Source organism: Hyla sarda, chromosome 1, assembly GCF_029499605.1.
Source record: "Hyla sarda isolate aHylSar1 chromosome 1, aHylSar1.hap1, whole genome shotgun sequence".
NCBI lineage: Eukaryota > Metazoa > Chordata > Amphibia > Anura > Hylidae > Hyla > Hyla sarda.
This window is the reverse complement of record NC_079189.1, coordinates 398,331,853-398,356,889: the sequence shown is the minus strand read 5'-3', so window position 1 is coordinate 398,356,889 and position 25,037 is coordinate 398,331,853. Positions and strand designations below refer to the sequence as shown.

The 25,037-nt window shown below is 38.1% G+C and overlaps 1 gene segment (V, D, J or C); it reads left to right on the top strand.

Moving 5' to 3' along the window:
• LOC130363037 (immunoglobulin heavy constant mu-like) overlaps positions 1–25,037 on the top strand; it is a 79,434-nt gene that overhangs the window by 42,956 nt on the left and 11,441 nt on the right. The window contains 2 exon segments of the C gene segment in view: positions 13,546–13,590; positions 24,675–24,980. Of these exon segments, the coding sequence occupies positions 13,546–13,590; positions 24,675–24,980 (351 nt within the window).

The window sequence follows — 25,037 nt, the reverse complement described above, 5'->3', positions numbered from 1 at the left end:
GATGCTATACTGGAGGGGGAACAAGACAGAACACCCATGGCTAACTGGGCTGAACATACCTTTGGTGAGGATTCATGTCAGGTTGGAATACCGGATGTAAAAACTTTGCTGACTTGTACTCCAATGTGAACATTATGCTGCCTCTGAAAAGGGTAGTTATGTAAGAGGCAGTAGTGTGTTGATTCAGCAGCAAGCAGAGAAGTCTGCCAATAAAAAAAGCAAAAACTTGTTTTTATAAAAGTGAATGGGCCCACCCCCTATAAAATATTGATTAAGATTCACATCATATATCCAGTATATATATGAATAAAATGTGAGAAAGAACCATCAAAACAAAAGTGATACCAATAAAAACTACAGATCATGGCGCAAAAATGAAATCACATACTGAAACATTAAAAAAGGGTTAGAAGAGGACAATTTTAACCCCTTAACAACACATGACAAAAATGTATGTCATGGTGCGGTGGTACTTAACGCACCATGACGTACATTTACGTTATGTACATCATGTCATGTACATCATGTCATGTACATGTCATGTACATGACGCAAGCTCTCTGCTTGTACGGAAAATGGATATTCAAAATTAAAAAAAAATTCGCATATACAAAATGTCTACTTTATGTTTGCATATAAAATTTATGAGTTTTTACTTTTGGAAGACACGAGAGGGCTTCAAAGTTCAGCAGCAATTTTCAAATTTTTCACAAAATTTTCAAACTCATTATTTTTCAGTGACCAGTTCAGTTTTGAAGAGAATTTGAAGGGTCTTCATATTATACATACCCCACAAATGACCCCCATTATAAAAACTGCACCCCCCCCCCAAAAGTATTCAAAATGACATTCAGTCAGCGTTTTAACCCTTTAGGTGTTTCACAGGAATAGCAGCAAAGTGAAGGAGAAAATTCACAATCTTCATTTTTTACACTCGCATGTTCTTGTAGACCCAATTTTTTTTATTTTTACAAGGGCTAAAAGGAGAAAATGTATACTTATATCTGTAGCCCAATTTATCTTGAGTAAGCACATACCTCATTTGTCTATGTAAAGTGTTCGGCGAGCGCAGTAGAGGTCTCAGAATGGAAGGAGCGACAAATGGTTTTTGGGGGGCATGTCACCTTTAAAAAGCCCCTATGGTGCCAGAACAGCAAAAAAAAAAACACATGGCATACCATTTTGGAAACTAGACACCTCGGGGAACATAACAATGGGTAAAGCAATCCTTAATACCCCACAGGTGATTTACGACTTTTGCATATGTAAAAAAAAATTTTTTTTTTTCCTAAAATGCTTGGTTTCCCAAAAGTTTAACATTTTTTAGAAGGGTAATAGCAGAAAATACCCCCCAAAATTTGAAGCCCAATTTCTCCCGATTCAGAAAACACCCAATATGGGGGTGAAAAGTGCTCTGCTGGCGCACTACAGGTCTCGGAAGAGAAGGAGTCACATTTGGCTTTTTGAAAGCAAATTTTGCTCTGGGGGCATGCCGCATTTAGGAAGCCCCTATGGTACCAGAACAGCAAAAAAAAAAAACACACGGCATACTATTTTGGAAACTAGACCCCTCGTGGAATGTAACAAGGGGTAAAGTGAACCTTAATACCCCATAGGTGTTTCCTAAAATGCTTGTTTTCCCCAAAAATTTTACATTTTTAAAAAGGGTAAAAGCAGAAAATACCCCCCAAAATTTGTAACACAATTTCTCCCGAGTACGGCGATACCCCATATGTGACCCTAAACTGTTGCCTTGAAATACGACAGGGCTCCAAAGTGAGAGCCCCATGCGCATTTGAGGCCTAAATTAGGGACTTGCATAGGGGTGGACATAGGGGTATTCTACGCCAGTGATTCCCAAACAGGGTGCCTCCAGCTGTTGTAAAACTCCCAGCATGCCTGGACAGTCAGTGGCTGTCTGGTAATACTGGGAGTAGTTGTTTTGCAACAGCTGGAGGCTCCGTTTTGGAAACAGTGGCGTACCAGACGTTTTTCATTTTATTGTGGAGGGGGGCTGTGTAGGGGTATGTGTATATGTAGTGTTTTTTACTTTTTATTTTGTGGTAGTGTAGTGTAGTGTAGTGTTTTTAGGGTACAGTCACATGGGCGGGGGTTCACAGTAGTTTCTCGCTGGCAGTTTGAGCTGCGGCAGAAAATTTGCCACAGCTCAAACTTGCAGCCGGATGCTTACTGTAAACCTCCGCCCATGTGAGTGTACCCTGTACGTTCACATTGGGGGGGGGGGGGAACATCCTGCTGTTGCAAAACTACATCTCCCAGCATGCGCTGACAGACTGTATATGCTGAGAGTTTTAGTTTTGCAACAGCTGTAGGCACACTGGTTATGTATCACTGAGTGTGTGACCTAACTCAGTGTTGCAAAACTACAACTCCCAGCAGTCACCAACAGCCAACGGGCATGCTGGGAGTTGTAGTTATGCAACCAGCAGATGCACCACTACAACTCCCAGCATGCACTTTGGCTGTTTGTGCAAGCTGGGAGTTGTAGTTATACAACAGCTGAAGGTACGCTTTGCCATAGAAAAAATGTGCCTCCAGCTGTTGCAAAACTATAAGTCCCAGCATGCCCATAAGGGAATGCTGGGAGTTGTGGTGGTCTGCCTCCTGCTGTTGCACAACTACAGCACCCAGCATGCCCTTTTTGCATGCTGGGAGCGGTTGCTAAGCAACAGCAGGAGGCCGTCACTCACCTCCAACTGCTGCTCCCGCACACATTTCAGTCCCTCGTCGCCGCCGCTCCTGGGGCCCCGATCCCAACAGGGGTGCCAGGGATCGGGGCCCCCAGCTGCTGGGGTCAACTTCCCACACCCTCTCACGTCCTCCGGAAGAGGGGTGGAGCGGGTTGCGGGAGTGACACCTGCAGCAGGTGTGCTGATTGGCCGGCCGGTAAACCGGCCGACGAATCAGGGCGATCGTGAGGTGGCACCAGTGCCACCTCACCCCTGCTGATTCTGGCTGTTCGGGGCCATCAGAGACGGCCCCGAACAGCCTGTAATTCCGGGTCACCGGGTCACTGGAGACCCGATTGACCCGGAATCCGCCGCAGATCGCTGGGCTGAATTGTCCAGCGATCTGAGGCCATCGCCGACATGGGGGGTCATAATGACCCCCCTGGGCGATATGCCGCGATGCCTGCTGAACGTTTTCAGCAGGCATCGGGCTCCGGTCCCCAACCGGCTAGTGGTGGGGACCGGAATTCCCACGGGCGTATGGATACGCCCTGTGTCCTTAAGGACTCAGGATGCAGGGTGTATCCATATGCCCTGCGTCCTGAAGAGGTTAAATGGATGATCGCCAGTGCTGAAGGTATCTTATCATCTTAAATGGCTGACGGAGGTCCCCTCAACTGCCTCTGTCCGTCTCCTGGGGTCTTCTGCTCTGGTCTGATCGAGCAGATCGGAGTATAAGACCACCGATAACATATGCATAGCACTGAACAGTATTAGCAATCAAATGATTGCTATAGATAGTCCCCTATGGGGACAAAAAAAGTGTGAAAAAAAAGGAAAAAAAATTGAAAAATCTCCTCCCCCAATAAAAATGTAAATCTTTCCCTTATTCCCCATTTTACCCCTAAAAAGCGTAAAAATAAATGAATGAACATACTTGGTATCGCCGCGTGTTTAAATGTCCGAATTATCAAAATATAATGTTAATGATCCCGTAAGGTGAACAGCATAACCATAAAACAAAAAAGTCAAAATTGCAACTTTTTTGTCACATTTTATTAAAAAAAAAATGAATGAAAAGTGATTTTAAACTTTAAAGGGGTTATCCGCCATAAGGTGATTTTAGTACTTACCTGCCAGAACTTGGTATTTCCTGTTGGATTTTGTTCTCTAAACCACACATCCCACAGTTCCATTCTTGAAAGCTTGAGGTCACTTTCCTTCCACCCACACATCAGCCACCCCACCCATTGAAACACAGTGTTTTCTAACCAGGGGGCCTACAGCTGTTGCAAAATTGAAGCAGGACAGGCTCCCTTTGATCACCAGACAAGTGATGTCAGGTCTCGATGCACTGCAACCTGAAAAATCCCGAGACATGAGTTATTTTGTTTGCTGTTAAAAATAAATATTGGGGGGGAATCATATAAGAATTTTGAGAACACGGTCACACACATGTACAGACACTATATTATGAACTACACTAACTTTACAACCCCTGTAGCATAGGCAAATAAAACAAATTCCTGGAATACCCCTTTAATATACGCAAATGTGGTATAGATAAAGATCACAGCACAAAAAATTAGCCCTCATACCACAGCTTATACGGAAAAATTTGAAAGTTATTGGTCGTCAAAATAGAGGGATTTTAAACATGCTTATTTGTTTAAAAGTTTGAGATTTTTTTAAGCGGTACAATAATAGAAAAGTATGTAGTCATGGGTATCATTTTAATCGTATTGACCCACAGAACAAAGAAAACATGCATTTTTTTAAGTGTACAACGTGAAAACAAAACCTTCCAAAATTTGCTAAATTTTACTTTTTTAATTTCCCCACAAAAATAATATTTACATTTTATGGTAAAATGAGTGATGTCATTACAAAGGACGACTGGTCCCGCAAAAAAACAAGCCCTCATATGGGTCTGTAGATTAAAATATAAAAGAGTTATGATTTTTAGAAGGTGAGGAGGAAAAAACAAAAATGCAAAAATAAAATTGGCAGTGTTCTTAGAACCAAGATTGGCTGTGTCCTTAAGAGGTTAAATATAGTGATTTTGTTTAATAAAGTTTGACTTCTTAATAAAGAAGTACAATAATAGAAAAACTATATAAATTGAGTATCATTGCATTGAGCTACAAAATAAATAAAACATTTAAGCGCACTGCGTAAAAACAAATCCTCCCAAAAGTTGCAAAGTTGCTTTTTTCTTTTCAATTTTTGCCAACAAATAGGCCCAGATTTATCAAAGAATGTCTACGGTAGAGCTATTTTCCCATGTTTATTTGAGTGGTGGGTTTGACTAGTGTGCATCTTATTTATCAAGAAGGTGCAGCAGGATGATTAATTTTGCGCAGCTCTGCTGTGGTGGGAAAAGTTCTATCACATACACTTTTTCTAGATGCTTGTGAGGGAGGGAAGTACACACTTTCCCGGGTCCTGAATTTGGAAGGTTAGGTGTTTTTACTTACTTTGACAGAGCTGCTTGGACATTTTTACTTGCATTTTAGACGCTACAATCAAATTTGATTGCGTTGTCTAAGGGGATAAAGCCGGTGAGGAGCTGAGCGCGTGTCATAGAAGGGGAGTGGGACGCTGTTCTCCACAAGAGGTTAAAGGTTGAATTGTGTAAGGTGGAAGTGATTCTCACGCCTACTTGTAGGTGGTGTAGCTTTGTGCCTAAAAAAGGCATGCTGGGATTTGTAGTTTTGCAACATCTGGAGGGCCACCGTTTGGAGATCACTGTACAGTGGTCTCTAAACTGTAGCCCTCCAGATGTTGCAAATCTGCAAATCCCAGCATGCCCAAACAGCTATCTCGGCATGCTGGGAGCTGTAGTTGAGTACCTCCAGCTGTTGCATAACTACATCTCCCAGCATTCCCTTCGGCGATCAGTACATGCTGGGAGTTGTAGTTTTGCAACAGCTGGAGGCACACTGGTTGGAAAATACTAACAGTAACAGAACCTAACTGAAGGTTTTCCAACCAGTGTGCCTCCAGCTGTTGCAAAACTACAACTCCCAGCATGCACGGTCTGTCAGTACATGCTGGGAGTTGTAGTTTTGAAACAGCTGGAGGTTTGCCCAAATCCGCCCCCCATGTGATTGTACAGGGTACATTCACTCGATCAGGTTTACAGTAAGTGTTCTGCTTCAAGTTTGAGCTGCAGCAAATTTTTCGCTGCCGCGCAAACTCCTTGCGGGAAACTCACTGCAACCTGCCAGTGCAAATGTACCCTAAAAACACTACACTAACACACAGGGCTGCCATCAGAAATTTTAGGGTCCCTTACACAGCTCAATGTCTGCCCCCCCCCCTTCCTCTCCCTGCTGCACACGCTGGATTTTATGGATTTTATCATAGTATCGGGCTCAGATACATAAAATAATATGTCCACTTCAGGACAACATATCACTCTGGCAGTGACTAGCGCAGCGTACGTACCTCCCAGCGACCACTGCTGCTGTATTAACGTGACAGTGGCCGCTGGCCCTGGAGGTACATGCTGCACAGCTGCAGCCTGACAACAATCTGACTGACTGTACAGCATACAATCAGTCAGTCTGTGTATAATGTGTTGGCCCCAGCGGTCAGTGAGTGACAGTCACTCACTGACATAGAAATATTCTTTTAAAAAGGCCGGAACCGGCGGGCCCTCTGGGGGTCTGGGCCCCTTGCAGGGGTATTGGTTGTACCCCCTGATGGTGGCCCTGCTAACACATAATAAAGGGTAAAACACTACATATACACCCCCTTACACTGCCCCCCCCCAATAAAAATGAAAAATGTATCGTACGGCACTGTTTCTAAAAGGGAGCTTCCAGCTGTTGCAAAACAACAACTCCCAGCATTTCCGGACAGCCACTGACTGTCCAGGCATGCTGGGAGTTTAGCAACAGCTGGAGGCACCCTGTTTGGGAATCACTGGCGTAGAATACCCCTATGTCCACCCCTATGCAATCCCTAATTTAGTCCTCAAATGCGCATGGCGCTCTCTCACTTCGGAGCCCTATCCTATTTCAAGGAAACAGTTAAGGGCAACATATGGGGTATTTCCGTATTCGGAAGAAATTGCACTACACATTTTGGGGGGCTTTTTCTCCTTTTACCCCTTATGAAAAGGAAAAGTTGTTGGCTACACCAGCCTGTTAGTGTAAACAAATACAAATTTTTACACTAACATGCTGGTGTTGCCCCATACTTTTTATTTTCACAAGCAGTAAAAGGAAAAAAAGATCCCCAAAATTTGTATCGCAATTTCTCCTGAGTGCGGAAATACCCCATATTTGGCCATAAAATGCTCTGCGGGCGCACAACAAGGCTCAGAAGTAAGAGCGCACTATGAACATTTGAGGCCTAAATTGGTGATTTGCACAGAGGTGGCTGATATAACAGCAGTTCTGACATAAACGCAAAAAAAATAAATACCCACGTGTGACCCCATTTTTGAAACTACACCTGTCACGGAATGTAAAAAGGGGTATAATGAGCCTTAACACCCCACAGGTGATTGACAAATTTTCATTAATGTTGGATGGGAAAATGAAAAAAACATGTTTTTCAACTAAAATGCTGGTGTTACCCTAAATTTTTCATTTCCACAAGGGAAAATAGGAAAATAGCCCCGAAAATCTGTAACCCCTTTTCTTCTGAGTAAGAACATACCCCATATGTGGATGTAAAGTGCTCTGCTGGCACACTACAATGCTCAGAAGAGAAGGAGCGCCATTGGGCTTTTGGAGAGAAAATTTGTCCACAATTGGAGGCCATGTGTGTTTTCAAAGCCCCCATAGAGCCAGAACAATTGACACATGTGACCCCATTTTGGAAACTACACCCCTCACGTAATATAATAAGGTGTACAGTGAGCATTCACGCCCCACAGGTGTCTGACAGATTTTTGGAACAGTGGTCCGTGAAAATGAAAAATGTAATTTTTCATTTGTACAGCCCACTGTTCCAAAGATCTGCCCAGCTAGTGGGGTGTAAATACTCATTGCACCCCTTACTAAATTCTGTGAGGGATGTAGTTTCCAAAATGGGGTCACGTGTGGGGGGGGGGGTCCACTGTTCTGGCACCACGGGGGGTTTTGTAAAGGCACATGGCCCCTGACTTCCATTCAAGACAAATTCTCTCTCTAAAAGCTCAATGGCGATCCTCCTCTTCTGAGCATTGTAGTGCGCCAACAGAGCACTTGACATCCACACATGGGGTATTTCCATACTCATAAGAAAATGGGGTTAGAAATTTTGTGGGTCATTTTCTCCTATTACCCCTTGTAAAAATGTAAAATCTGGAGAAAAACCAGCGTTTCAGTGAATTTTTTTCATTTATACATCCAACTTTAACAAAAAGTCATCAAACACCTGTGAGGTGTTATGGCTCACTGTACACCTTGTTACGTTCCTTGAGGGGTTTAGTTTCCAAAATAGTATGCCATGTGTTTGTTCTGGCACCATAGGGGCTTCCTAAATGCGACAGGCACCCCAAAAACCATTTCAGCAAAATTTGCTTTCCAAAAACCAAATGTGACTCCTTCTCTTCTGAGCATTGTAGTTCGCCCGCAGAGCATTTTAAGTCCTAACATGGGGTATTTCCATACTCAGAAGAGATGGGGTTACAAATTTTGGGGGTCATTTTCTCCCATTACCTTACGTAAAAATGGTAAATTTGGAAAAAATACTTCTCTTCAGTGAAAAATATTTTTTTTTCAATTTACACATCCGACTTTAACGAAAAGTTGTCAAACACCTGTGGGGTGTTAAGGCTCACTGGACCCCTTGTTATGTGCCTTGAGGGGTGTATTTTCCAAAATGGTATGCCATGTGGGGTCTTTTCTGCTGGCACCATAGGGGCTTCCTAAATGCGACATGCCCCCCAAAAACCGTTTCAGCAAAATTCACTCTCCAAAATCCCAATGTCACTACTTCCCTTCTGAGCCCTCTAGTGCACCAGCAGATCACTTTACATCCACATATGATATATTTTATTACTCAAAAGAAATGGGGTTTAAAATTTTGGGGGACATTTTCACCTATTACCCCCTGTGAAAATGAAAAATTTGGGGTAACATCAACATTTTAGTAAAAAAAAAAAAAAACATTTTCATTTTCACGTCCAACTTCAGTGCAAAGTCATCAAACACCTGTGGGGTGTTAAGGCTCACTGTACCCCTTGTTACGTTCCTTAAAGGGATACTCCGGTGGTTAATTTTTTTGACTATATGGCATCTTCTGTGTAAGTTTTGTTTTTTTTGCAATATACATGTGTTATATGTTTTGGCAGCATGTGTGTGTTTTTCTTACCTGTTTGTTGGGTAGGAAGTTCTGTAGTTCAGAGGGTTTTCTTTTACTGTTGTCCACAGTTCTGAGTCTGTTGTGGACAAGATGTCATAGCATTTTTTTTTCTCTCTGCATGATTAATAAGCCACACCCCCTCATCTCATCCAGCTGAGTACACAGTTCCTCACCTCCCCTCCCCCCTGCTCTGTATTCTAAGGACACAGGTCTGCACAGGAGAAGGACCTCACAGAGAAGATAAGTGTTATCTGAAGGGGGGGATGAGAAGGCGCACGGGCTGGGGATACATGGCCTGCAGGGGAATAAATCTCATACTGGGAATGATCTCTATGGGGGAGATTTATCAAAACCTGTGCAGAGGAAAACTTGCCCAGTTGCCCATAGCAACCAATCAGATTGCTTCTGTCATTTTTCACAGGCCTTCATAAAAATGAAAGAAGCAAGCTGATTAATTGCTATGGGCAACTGGGCAAGATTTCCTCTGCACAGGTTTTGATAAATCTCCCCCTATATGTGAAGGGGGAGGGGGGGGACTACTGAATGACACATGCTGGGAGATGTAGTCCCTGTTGTGTGTGTGTATGTGTATGCTAGTGTTTACAAACCAGTGGGCCTCCAGCTGTTGCAAAACTACAACTCCCAGCATGCCCTGATGGACTTTGGGCATGCTGGGAGTTGTAGATTTGCAACAGATGGAGGCACACTGGTTGAGAAACATTGTTCTAGCCTATCCAGCATACACATCATGTTACACCAGTGTTTCCCAACCAGTGTGCCTCCAGCTGTTGCAAAACTAAAACTCCTAGCATGCCCAAAGGCTGTCAGGGCATGCTGGGAGTTGTAGTTTTGCAACACCTGGAGGCACCCTTGTTGGGAAACACTGGTGTATGCCCTACAGAGGTGTGGTGAACTACAACCCCCAGGAGACGACAGAGGCAGCATGCTGGTGTTATACCACAGACTGAAGACTCCTGAATGACACATGCTGGGAGTTGTAGTCCCTTTTGTGTGTACGCCAGTGTATCCCAACCAAGGCTGATTATATTAGTCTGCTGTGAATAAGGGGGATGACCCGAGAAAATAGTAGGATGGGTAAAGGGCGGAACAAAAAAAAAAAAAAAAAGGAGCCGCCCCAAACCAGCAAGGCATGTGGCATGCTGGGATTTGTAGTTTTCAGCACAGCAAGAAACAGGAAATAGAAGCAAAGATAGGAAAACAAAGTGGGGGATAAAAAGACAACAAACTACGGAAATAGAGTAGGCTAAACAGCAAGAATAGAAATGAAACAAAATAAATAGGGTAAGTCAAAAACAGAAAAACGCGTTGACCACCGGAGTACCCCTTTAAAGGCTGTAGTTTCCCAAATAGTGTGCCATGTTGGGTGTGTTTTTCGCGGTTCTGGCACCATGGGGGCTTCTTAAATGAGCCATGCCCCCCAAGAACCATTTCAGAAAAATTCGCTTTCCAAACGCCCAATGTCACTCCCTCTCTTTTGAGCCCTCTAGTGCACCAGCAGATCACTTTACATCCACATATGATATCTTTCCTTACTCGAGAGAAATGGGGTTAAAAATTTTGCGGGACATTTTCACCTATTACACCTTGTGAAAATGAAAAATTTGGGGTAACATCAACATTTTATAAAAAAAAAAAAATTGTTTTCACGACCAAATTAAACGTAAAGTTATCAAACACCTATGTGGTCTTCAGGCTCACTGTACCCCTTGTTACGTTCCTTGAGGGATGTAGTTTCCCAAATAGTATGCCATGTGGGGGGTTTTTCACTGTTCTGGCACCATAGGGGCTTCCTAAATACGAGATGCCAAAATCCCATTGTCTCTCCTTCTCTTCTGATCCCTCTAGTGCACCCACAAAGCACTTGACATCCACATGGGAGGTATTTCCTTACTCGAGAGAAATTGAGTTACATATTTTTGGGGGCTTTTTCTCTTTTTACCCCTTTTAAAAATAAAAAATATGGGTCTACAAGAACATGTTAGTGTAAAAAAGTGGAATTTTCGCCTCCACTTTGCTTCTATTCGTGTGAAATACCAATAGGGGTAAAACTCTTTCTGAATGTCATCTTGAATACATTGAGGGGTGCAGTTTTCATAATGGGGTCCATTATGGGGTATTTCTAACATAAAGACCCTCAAATAAACTGAACTGGTCCCTGAAAAATTCTGATTTTGAAATTTACTTGAAAAATTGGAAAATTGCTGCTCTACTTTGAAGCCGTCTGATGTCTTCAAAAAGTAAAAACATGTCAACTTTATGATGCAAACATAAAGTAGACAAATTGTATCTGTGAATCAGTATATAATTTATTTGTTATGTCTATTTTCCTTACAAGCAGAGATCATAAAAATTACAAAAATGCCAAATTTTCACATTTTTCAAGACATTTTGGATTTTTTCACCAAGAAATGATGCAAGTATCGACGGAAATTTACCACTAACATAAAGTAGAATATGTCACGAAAAAACAGTCTCTGAATCAAATTCATAAGTACAAGCATCCCAGAGTTATTAATGCTTAAAGTGACAGTGGTCAGAATTGCAAAAAATGCTCTGGTCCTTAGGGTCAAAATGGGCTCGGTCCCCAAGGGGTTAACCCCTACAGGACTCATGACGTACCGGTACGGCGTGGCCCCTTGTCATAGCGGGTCGGGCATGGCCTCTATCAACTGTCAGGACCCGTGGCTAATAGCGCGCGGCACTGATTGCTGTGCCGCGCGCTATTAACCCTTTAACCCTGCATCTAAAGTCAAAGTAAACTAATGCCGGTTAGCTCAGGGAGCTGTTCGGGATCGCTGCGATGAAATCGCGGCATCCTAAACAGCTTACATGACAGCCGGAGGGTCCCTACCTGCCTCCATGCTGTCCGATCGGCGAATGACTGCTCAGTGCCTGAGATCCAGGCATGAGCAGTCAAGCGGCAGAATCATTGATCAATGGTTTCCTATGAGAAACCATTGAACAATGTAAATGATCAGTGTGTGCAGTGTTATAGCCCCCTATGGGAGCTATAACACTGCAAACAAAAAGTGAAAAAAAAAAGTGAATAAAGATCATTTAACCCCTTCCCTAATAAAAGTTTGAATAACCCCCCTTGTCCCATAAAAAAAAAACAGTGTAAATAAAAATTTAAATAAACATATGGGGTATCACCACGTGCAGAAATGTCCGAATTACAAAAATGTATCATTAATTAAACTGCACGGTCAATGGCGTACTCGCAAAAAAAATTCAAAAGTCCAAAATAGTGCATTTTTGTTCACTTTTTATATCATGAAAAAATGAATAAAAATAATCAATAAGTCCCATCAATGCAAAAATGGTACCGCTAAAAACTTCAGTTCATGGCACAAAAAATGAGCCCTCATATCGAGGCATATGTGGAAATATAAAAAAAAGTAATAGGGGTCAGAAGATGACAGTTTTGAATGTAGACATTTTCCTTCATGTAGTTATGATTTTTTCCAGAAGTACGACAAAATTAAACCTACATAGGTAGGGTATCATTTTAATTGTATGGACCTACAGAATAAAGAGAAGGTGTCATTTGTTCCAAAAAATGTACTGTGTAGAAATGGGAGCCCCCAAAATTTACAAAATTGTGTTTTTTTTTCATTTCACCGTATATTTTTGGGTAAAATGACTGATGTCATTACAGACTAGAATTGGTGGCGCAAAAAATAAGCCATTATATGGATTTTTAGGTGCGAAATTGAAAGAGTTATGATTTTTTAAAAGTAAGGAGGAAAAAACAAAAATGCAAAAACGGAAAAACCCCGGGTCCTTAAGGGGTTAAAGGGTACTCCTTCCCTAGACATCTTATCCCCTATCCAAAGTATAGGGCATAAGATGTCTGATCGCCGGGGTTCTGCCGATGGGAACCCCCGAGATCTCCTGTATGACACCCTGGCATTCATGCTGTCACGCCCTCTACCAAAAACATGAATAAAGGGGGCGTAGCGTTACGGCACAAGCAGGTGTGGTGTGATGTCACGACTGTGACCCTGAACCCAGCCTTTGGGACAAAAAAATTCTAAATGCCAGGGTGGCGTGCAGGAGACAGTGTGGAACATTGTATCCTGTAGCCTTTGGATAGTGACAAGATGTCTAGGGGCAGAGTACCCCTTTAGGGGGTTAAAGCTACAATACAACTTTTTTAGAATTACTGTGTAATATAAATTATACTGTTCAACATTTTGAATAATTCTTCTCAAACATCCTCCCAGTATGTATAGTACGGGAAAAAAACAAATTGTGTACATAAACATAAAGTTTTCATTTCAAAGCCTTATGAAAAAACATTAGGAAGGGGAGAGGGGCTGCTGGTCATGTCTCATGAATACCAAGAAATTTCTACAGATATTAGAAAACATATAGTTTCTAAAAAGTACCAATTCCTATTCATTCATTTTTTTTTTGTGAGTTCTTTTTTTTTATATATTAGATGAACACTTCAAGCAAAGTCATTGAGTTGAGGGTTGAACTAAACAGTATTTGTCATCTAGTGACAGCTGTTTGTGTCACTGTGACTACTTTGATGTATGGGGCAACGGCCAGTACGTCGCTGTGTCATCAGGTAAGAACATTTCACCTTTCCACTCTTATTTTGATGTTTTAATTGTTATGACATTGTCTCTTACTTCAAATTCTTATACTAAAAACTAACAGAAATTAGGATTGATTCATGATTTATGGTGCCTATATGCAGTTGTATCTTGTTTTATACATCAGTTCCAGATTGAAATGCTACTTTTTTTGTAACACATAACAATATTAAGATTTAAACATTTAGTCACACTTGAGTTTCACGAAATTAGTGGCATTGCTGTAATTCTATCATAATTCTGTATTTACTGGTGATAAAACTACACTCAAGGTAAGTTTTCTAAGTTTCTACTCATTAAATGAGAAATAAGTTTGACAAAACAATCCAAAAACTTTACTATATATGTATAATTTTTACTAGTTTTATAAACGTGAAAAACATTATTTTTTTTATTTAAAAATGTATTCAATATTTAAATTTGTATACTTTGTTATTGAACTATTTCCAACTAATATATTATGCTATAATTTTCATACATATATGTATTAGAAGAATAATTTAGTATGAATAAGTTAAAAGGCATATACATTTTTTTTCTTTCATAAATGGTAACATTTAAGTTTATACTTTTTAATATAAACCTAGAATTAGAAGTAGAATTTATAAAAAAATATATATATTATGTAGAAGATATATAGAAATATTTATATCTAATAAAGAAAACTGTAAACTAATGTTGAATCAATTCATATATATATAAATTAATTAGAAATATGACTTCATCATATTATACCTGATTTACTTTTTTATATTATTATATGCCAAATGTAATAATATAGTGTTGAAATACATTTCTTTTAAGCCTAAATATCCTTTTCAGTTATGATTAATTATAATTAAATTTCATTTAATTAATTAATTAATGAAATATAAGTTCTGTTCTATTTAATTGGGAAGTGAAACTAGCAGATGTTCTGGATGGCAACTGAAACCTCCAGATGTGTTCTTGTCTAGATTCAGAATCTATAGTTAGATGTGAAAGTTACACTCCAGTGGCTCCCTGCTTACAGCTGGCAGGCATAAAAAAAAAAAAAAAAAAAAAAAAAATTCCGCCATAGATTTTATTATTAGCTGTATAATTTTAGCTTTTAGCTGAATATTTTTATTAAACTTTAAACTTCTAACCTAATAGTCATTTGATTTTTAATTTGAAAAGATTACCAATATTAAAACAGTAAAACATTTTTTAAATTTTCTAAAAAACACATTTACAATTAAAAGCTATTAAAATGAAAAGTGTATTGAGTATATATATGTATATATATATATATATATATATATATATATATATATATATATATGACTTTTTATGTCTTAATCGCATAAATATAGAAAAAAGATTTTACGTATAATATGCAATGTATATGGCTATAGTATTATAGTAATATATATATATATATATATATATATATACACATTCTAGTTTATATTTATAGTATTCATCATATTATACAACAATATAAATAATATAGCTATAACATAGATATATTATTAATATTTATATGCTGTAATATAGCTGTATCAGTATTAACCGATCATCTATGTATGAGTTTGAGTTACCGTACCATTTATTGTTTATTTTACCATAAATTATATATATATATATATATATATATATGCATGTATATCTATATATATATATATATATATACAATATATATATATATATATATATATATATATATATATTGTAATATTTTATATGAAAAAAATATTTAACTGTTCTTTTATACACACATATATATATATATATATATATATATATACTATATGTATCTATCTATATATATATATATATATATATATATATATATATATCATGTTTATCTTAATATTTAATGTCATATTTTATATGAAACAAATATTTAACTTTACTTATAAATACTTATGTATATGCATGAAGTCATATTGTGATATTTACTTTCCTGCTGCCCCGATCATATCAGATTTAATTTATGAATGATTCAATTTAATTTATTATTTAAATGAACTAATATATTTACCCAGCCATTGCAAAGACCATATGTCTGGTAAGGAATTTTGCAATACTTTCAAAAAATTTTATTTTTACTACCTTTAGATGTAGATACGAGTTTACAGATATATTAACATAATATAATTATGTATTATTTTGAAAAATTATTCAATGCATTTATGTATTAGAGCTTCAAACCAGCACATGTTCTATATTATACTGTGATAAATAGTTTTCAATCAGGAATTATTTTAAGTTTTTGCATAAATAATTATTATAGAAAAAAAGTTATATCATGTGCTTAGCTGGAATCCTAGAGCTGATTGTTTCTGTACTACTTTAAATGGTTATACTTTAGAATAATATGTTTTATTTATTGTATACATAGTACTTGTTCTTTAACATATTATACAATGTATAAGTGATATATATACCGATATAGCTTACAAAAGTATTGCTAGTACATAATAGATAAGCAGATAGCAAATTATTATAGCAAAAAGCTGCAATCAAAATGCATAGCAAGTATTCTATAGTGAAACACATTACCTTAAAGCTGAGCTAAAGCACTATAGCATAGCCCAGCATACCAGAAAGCATAGCAGGTACAGGTCAGCTTGGCCAAATGCATAGCAAATTCACTACAGCTTGACAAAAAGTATAGCAAATACTGCATGTTTGAAAGCATAGCAAGTTTATAGTATACCTATGGAATAAGCTATAGTAGCAGCAGCTTCAGTACAGCTCAGTAGAAAGTATAGCAGGTACTGTAGAGCTCAGGGAAAAGTATAGCAGGTATTAGCAGGTATGGATTAGTAGAAGGCATACATGTAGATTATAGCTTAAAAAGAAAGAATAGCATATATAGTAAAGCTGAATGGTAAGCATAGCAGGTACAGTATAGCTTAAGCAGATAGAATAGCATATGCAGTATAGATAAATAAAAAGCATAGTAGCTATAGTGAAGCTGAATGGTAAGCATAGCAGGCACAGTATAGCTTCAGCAGAAAGCATAGCATATGCAGTATAGATCACTAAAAAGCATAGCAGCTAAAGTAAAGCTGAATGGTAAGCATAGTAGGTACAATATAGCTTCAGCAGAAAGCATAGCATATGCAGTATACATCACTAAAAAGCATAGCAGGCACAGTATAGCTTTAGCAGAAAGCATAGCATATGCAGTATAGATCACTAAAAGGCATAGCAGGTACAGTATAGCTTTAGCAGAAAGCATAGAATATGCAGTATAGATCACTAAAAGGCATAGCAGGTGCAGTATAGCTTTAGCAGAAAGCATAGAATATGCAGTATAGATCACGAAAAAGCATAGCAGGTGCAGTATAGCTTTAGCAGATAGCATAGAATATACAGTATAGATCACTACAAAGCATAGCAGGTACAGTACAGCTTTAGCAAAAAGCATAGCATATGCAATATAGATCAATAAAAAGCATTGAAGGTACAGTACAGCTTTAGCAGAAAGCATAGCATATGCAGTATAGATCAATAAAAAGCATATCAGGTACAGTATAGCTTTAGCAGATAGCATAGAATGTGCAGTATAGATCACTAAAAAGCATAGCAGGCACAGTATAGCTTCAGCAGATAGCATAGCATATGCAGTATAGATCACTAAAAAGCATAGCAGGTACAGTATAGCTTTAGCAGAAAGCATAGCATATGCAGTATAGATCACTAAAAGGCATAGCAGGTACAGTATAGCTTTAGCAGAAAGCATAGAATATGCAGTATAGATCACTAAAAAGCATAGCAGGTACAGTATAGCTTTAGCAGAAAGCATAGCATATGCAGTATAGATCACTAAAAGGCATAGCAGGTGCAGTATAGCTTTAGCAGAAAGCATAGCATATGCAGTATAGATCACTAAAAAGCATAGCAGGTACAGTATAGCTTTAGCAGAAAGCATAGCATATGCAGTATAGATCACTAAAAGGCATAGCAGGTACAGTATAGCTTTAGCAGATAGCATAGAATGTGCAGTATAGATCACTAAAAAGCATAGCAGGTACAGTATAGCTTCAGCAGATAGCATAGCATATGCAGTATAGATCACTAAAAAGCATAGCAGGTACAGTATAGCTTTAGCAGAAAGCACAGCATATGCTGTATAGATCAATAAAAAGCATAGCAGCTATAGTAAAGCTGAATGGTAAGCATAGTAGTAGGTACAGTATAGCTTCAGCAGAAAGCATAGCATATGCAGTATAGATCAATAAAAAGCATAGCAGGTACAGTTTGGTTTTAGCAGATAATATAGAATATGTAGAATAAATCAATAAAAAGCATAGCAGGTACAGTATAGCTTTAGCAGAAAGCATAGCATATGCAGTATAGATCACTAAAAAGCATAGCAGGTACAGTATAGCTTTAGCAGAAAGCATAGAATATGCAGTATAGATCAATAAAAAGCATAGCAGGTGCAGTATAGCTTTAGCAGAAAGCATAGAATATGCAGTATAGATCAATAAAAAGCATAGCAGGTACAGTATAGCTTTAGCAGAAAGCATAGAATATGCAGTATAGATCACTAAAAAGCATAGCAGGTACAGTATAGCTTTAGCAGAAAGCATAGCATATGCAGTATAGATCACTAAAAAGCATAGCAGGTACAGTGTAGCTTTAGCAGAAAGCATAGCATATGCAGTATAGATCACTAAAAGGCATAGCAGGTGCAGTATAGCTTTAGCAGAAAGCATAGCATATGCAGTATAGATCACTAAAAGGCATAGCAGGTACAGTATAGCTTTAGCAGATAGCATAGAATGTGCAGTATAGATCACTAAAAAGCATAGCAGGTACAGTATAGCTTCAGCAGATAGCATAGCATATGCAGTATAGATCACTAAAAAGCATAGCAGGTACAGTATAGCTTTAGCAGAAAGCACAGCATATGCTGTATAGATCAATAAAAAGCATAGCAGCTATAGTAAAGCTGAATGGTAAGCATAGTAGTAGGTACAGTATAGCTTCAGCAGAAAGCATAGCATATGCAGTATAGATCAATAAAAAGCATAGCAGGTACAGTTTGGTTTTAGCAGATAATATAGAATATGTAGAATAAATCAATAAAAAGCATAGCAGGTACAGTATAGCTTTAGCAGAAAGTGTAGCATATGCAATATAGATCACTAAAACAGCATAGCAGGTGCAGTATAGCTTTAGCAGATAGCATATAATATGCAGTATAGATCACTAAAAAGCATAGCAGGTACAGTTTGGTTTTAGCAGATAATATAGAATATGTAGAATAAATCAATAAAAAGCATAGCAGGTACAGTATAGCTTTAGCAGAAAGCATAGCATATGCAGTATAGATCACTAAAAAGCATAGCAGGTACAGTATAGCTTTAGCAGAAAGCATAGAATATGCAGTATAGATCAATAAAAAGCATAGCAGGTGCAGTATAGCTTTAGCAGAAAGCATAGAATATGCAGTATAGATCAATAAAAAGCATAGCAGGTGCAGTATAGCTTTAGCAGACAGAAAGTATAGCATATGCAGTATAGATCACTAAAAAGCATAGCAGGTACAGTGTAGCTTTAGCAGATAGCATAGAATATGCTGTATAGATCACTAAAAAGCCTAGCAGGTGCAGAACAGTATAGCTTTAGCAGAAAGCATAGCATATGCTGTATAGATCAATAAAAAGCATAGCAGCTATAGTAGATGCTGAATGGTAAGCATAGTAGCTACAGTATAGCTTCAGCAGAAAGCATAGCATATGCAGTATAGATCGCTAAAAAGCATAGCAGGTACAGTATAGCTTTAGCAGATAGCATAGAATATGTAGAATAAATCAATAAAAAGCATAGCAGGTTCAGTATAGCTTTAGCAGATAGAATATACGCTATAGATCACTAAAAAGCATAGCAGGTACAGTACAGCTTTAGCAAAAAGCATAGCAGGTACAGTACGGCTTTAGCAAAAAGCATAGCATATGCAATATATATCACTAAAAAGCATTGCAGGTACAGTATAGCTTTAGCAGATAGCATAGAATATGTAGAATAAATCAATAAAAAGCATAGCAGGTACAGTACAGCTTTAGCAAAAAGCATAGCATATGCAATATATAATCACTAAAAAGCATTGCAGGTACAGTATAGCTTTAGCAGATAGCATAGAATATGTAGAATAAATCAATAAAAAGCATAGTAGGTACTGTATAGCTTTAGCAGAAGGCATAGCATATGCAATATAGATCACTAAAACGCATTGCAGGTACAGTATAGCTTTAGCAGAAATCATAGCATATGCATTATCGATCAATAAAAAAGCATAGTAGGTACAGTGCAGCTTTAGCAGAAAGCATACCAGGTACAGTATAGCTTTAGCAGAAAGCATAGCAGGTATAGTATAGCTTTAGCAGATAGCATAGAATATGCAGTATAGATCAATAAAAAGCATAGCAGGTACAATATAGCTTTAGCAGAAAGCATAGCATAGGCAGTATAGATCATTGAAAAGCATAGCAGGTACAGTATAGCTTTAGCAGAAAGCATAGCATATGCAGTATGTATCAATAAAATGCATAGCAGGGACAGTACAGCTTTAGCAGAAAGCATAGAATATGCAGTACAGCTCAACCAAAGCATAGCCGGTACAGAATAGTAGGAAGTCCAGCGTGTACAAAATAGAAGGTACTGAAAAGCTCAGTAGAAAGTATACAGATTAGTACAAACTATAGCAGAAACAGTAGAGCTTAAAAAGCTACCATAAAGCCCAATAAAAATATAGCGGGTACAGGAAAGTAGAACTCATAGTAGCTACAGTAGAGCTAAGCAAAAAGAATAGTAGGTACAGAATAGTATGAAGTCTATCATCTATAGTAGAGCTGAGCAAAAAGAATAGCAGCTACTGAAAAGCTTAATGAAAGGTATAGTGGTACAGGTTAGTACAAAGAATACAAAGGTACAATAGAGCTTAGCAAAAAAGCATAACAGCTACACTATATAGCTTTAGCAGCAAGCACAGCATCTACAAAAAAGCTCAACAAAAAGAAAGGCAGGTACAGAAAAGTTGAAAGCATAGAAAGTAAAGTATAACTTAGAAAAAAGTATAGCAGCTATCATAAGGGTCAATGGAAAGAATAGGGGTACAGGCTTGTCGAAAGAATAGCATGTACAGTAAAGCTTTAGTAGATAGCATAGCAAGAACAGTAAGACAGGTGCAGGTTAGCAGAAAGCATTGCAGGTATGGATTAGCTTAGCAAAAAGCATAATAGCTACCAAAAAGCTTAATACATAAGCAAGGTAGGAATAGAATAGCAAAAAAGCAAAGAGGCAACCGTATAGCTCAATGGAAAGTATAGCAGTACAGGTCAGAAGAAAAGCATATTAGGTAGAGTTTAGCAAAAAGTATAGCATCTACAGTATAGCTTTAGCAGATAGCTATATCTATAATTAAGTTCAACAAAATGAAAGGTAAGTACATAATAGTAAAAAGGATAGCAGATAAAGTATAGCTATAGCAAATAGCATAGCATCTGCAGCTCAAAAGCATAGCAGGTAAAGAATAGTAGAATGCATAAGTGATAAAGTATAGTTTAGCAAAAAACATATCTAAAGTAAAGTTCAGTGGCAAGTATAGAGGGTACAGGTTGTTAGAAAGCATAGAATGTACAGTATAGCTTTAGCAGATAGCAGTGCACTTACAGTAAAGCTCAAAAAATGCATCACAGTTACAGAATAGTAGGAAGCTCAGTGTGCATTGTATAGCAGATACAGTATAGCTTAGCAAACAGCATATCAGCTACAATAAAGCTCAATAGGGGACACAGATTAGCAGAAAGCATAGCAGGAACAATAGGGCTTAGCAAAAAGTATAGCTGCTACAGTATAGCTTTAGCACAGCATCTACAAGAAAGCTCAACAAAAAGCAAGGTATGTACAAAATAGTAGAAAGTGTAGCAGGAAAAGTATAGCTTGGCATAAAAAATAACAGCTACTGTAAAGCTCAATGGAAAGTATAGAGGGAGAGGGTACAGGTTAGTAGAAAGCATAGCAGGTACAGTAGAGCTAAGCAAAAAGCATAGCAGCTACAGTAAAGCTCACAGGAAAGTATAGCAGGTACCGGTTAGTAGAAACATAGCAAGTACTGTACAATACAGCTTAGCAAAAAGCAAAGTAGCTACAGTAAAGCTCAATGGAAAGTATAGAGGGTGCAGGGTTGTAAAAAGCATAGCAGGTATAGTAGAGCTTAGCAAAAAAAACACAGATGCTACAGTATAGTAGGAAACATAGCAGGAAAAGTTAAGATTAGCAAAAATCATAGAAGCCACAGTATAGTAGGAAGCACAGTTGGTACAGTAACACATTCCAAAAGGCATAGCAGCTACAGTATAGCATAGCATCTATAGTAAAGCTCAACAAAAAGCAAAGTAGGTACAACATAGTGGAAAGGATAGCAGGTACAGTAAAGCTAAGCAAATAAAAACATAGCAGCTACAGTCAAGCTCAACGGAAAGTATACAGGGTACAGGTAGACAGAAAGCATAGCAGCTACAGTCAAGCTCAATGGAGAGTATAGAGGGTACAGGTAAATAGAAAGCATAGCAGCTACAGTCAAGCTCAATGGAGAGTATAGAGGGTACAGGTAAATAGAAAACATAGCAGCTACAGTCAAGCTCAATGGACAGTATAGAGGGTACAGGTAAATAGAAAACATAGCAGCTACAGTCAAGCTCAATGGAGAGTATAGAGGGTACAGGTAAATAGAAAACATAGCAGTTACAGTCAAGCTCAATGGAGAGTATAGAGGGTACAGGTAAATAGAAAACATAGCAGCTACAGTCAAGCTCAATGGAGAGTATAGAGGGTACAGGTAAATAGAAAACATAGCAGCTACAGTCAAGCTCAATGGAGAGTATAGAGGGTACAGGTAAATAGAAAACATAGCAGCTACAGTCAAGCTCAATGGAGAGTATAGAGGGTACAGGTAAATAGAAAACATAGCAGCTACAATCAAGCTCAATGGAGAGTATAGAGGGTACAGGTAAATAGAAAGCATAGCAGCTACAGTCAAGCTCAATGGAGAGTATAGAGGGTACAGGTAAATAGAAAACATAGCAGCTACAGTCAAGCTCAATGGAGAGTATAGAGGGTACAGGTAAATAGAAAACATAGCAGCTACAATCAAGCTCAATGGAGAGTATAGAGGGTACAGGTAAATAGAAAACATAGCAGCTACAATCAAGCTCAATGGAGAGTATAGAGGGTACAGGTAAATAGAAAACATAGCAGTTACAGTCAAGCTCAATGGAGAGTATAGAGGGTACAGGTAAATAGAAAACATAGCAGCTACAGTCAAGCTCAATGGACAGTATAGAGGGTACAGGTAAATAGAAAACATAGCAGTTACAGTCAAGCTCAATGGAGAGTATAGAGGGTACAGGTAAATAGAAAACATAGCAGCTACAGTCAAGCTCAATGGACAGTATAGAGGGTACAGGTAAATAGAAAACATAGCAGCTACAGTCAAGCTCAATGGACAGTATAGAGGGTACAGGTAAATAGAAAACATAGCAGCTACAGTCAAGCTCAATGGAGAGTATAGAGGGTACAGGTAAATAGAAAACATAGCAGCTACAGTCAAGCTCAATGGACAGTATAGAGGGTACAGGTAAATAGAAAACATAGCAGCTACAATCAAGCTCAATGGAAAGTATAGCGGGGATAGCACAAAGCATAACAGCTGTTATAAAGCTTAATGAGAAGCATAGCAGGTACAGAGCAGTAGAGTGCATGGCAGGTACAGGACAGCTAAACAAAATGCATAGCAGCTACAGTAAAACTAAACAGGAAGAATAGTCAAAACAGAATAATGAAAAGCACAGCAGTATAGCTCAGTACAGAGTCTACAATGTATAGTACAACTCAGTACCGCAGGTACAGTACCGCTATAGCTCAGCAAAAACATAACCACTACCTCACAGTTCAGCAGAAAGCATAGAAGCTATAGTTTAGTAGAAAGAATAGCACAAATAGTAGAGCTCAGCAGAAAATACAGGCATAATATAGCTCAGTAGAATGAACTGCAAGTATAATATAGCTTAGCAAAAAAGCATACCATGCTCAAAATATCCTTACAACTTAAAAATGCACACACACACATTTATATATATATATATATATATATATATATATAATTGTTGACAAACAGTCTTTAAACTGTAGACCTCCAGCTGTTGCAAAACTACAAATCCCAGCATGCCAGTGGCAATGGCTGATGCTGGAAGTTGTAGTTTTACAACATCTGAAGGACCACCATTTGGAAACCACTGCTGTAGATTATAAAGAGCTCATGTCCAATGAAGTTTTTGGTTGAATTAGTGGGAATAAAATCATTTCCCCAAATATACACACAGAAAGTACAGTATATTTCAATAATAAACCATTTTTTCATATTAAACTATATGTAGCTTATCTTGTGGTGTCACATGAACTATTTGTGTCGTATATTGTCTGTTAAGTTATAATACACTGTATAATACAGAGAGCACTGTATATATACTGTAGACATGGAAGAGCTATGAATTGTAAACTGACCTCTGGTAAGTCATATCTTACATATCTTAGCATGAGGATAAAGGTAATAAGTTGGTAATAATGTGACCAGTACTCTACATGCATCAGCATGACCTAACATGTGAATACATAACTTTACCTACTAAAGCATGACAATACAGTACATAGTGTTATCTATCCAGTGAGCTGTTATAATGGTATAACATATTCGGGAAATCTATAAAACCAGCAACCAATAACATTTGTGAATTTTAATCAAAAATAACATAGTTTCAACCTTCATCAGGTGCAGTGTTTATATTTCCATGCATAACTCTTATCTATAGATGATGTGATGTCTTTGCACTACTATCTGAATAAGAAATCTTATTAAAAATCCATCTGTAAGTTTGTGGTTCCAACCTTATTACTAATATATAACTTCTAATTTACTACTAACTTGCACTGAAGCTCATGTCAAACCTCTTCTTAGCTTTTTCTATACTTTAGCTTCTAACCATGAATTTGTTCCACCTTTTGCTTGTATTCTCAGTTACACAGCAAACACCATCTCTCTTTCCACTCATTTCTTGTGGCAAGCCTCAGGAAACCACCACTACCATTGGCTGCTTGGCCAAAGATTTCTTTCCAGAGACGATTAACTTCTCATGGGCTGATAAGTCCAATAGCAGCTATACCAAAGGCTTGAAGACATATAATCCAATACTGCAATCCAGTGGTGTGTATATAACCAGCTCACAAGTACAAGTGCCAACTACTAACTGGGTGAACCATGATGTATATTACTGTACAGCAAAACATGCGGAAATCAGCAAAACTGTGAAACTTGGTAATTCAGGTAAGAATGTTCAATGTTTCTCAGGCTGTAACATTACATGACTATAGTGTTTTTTAT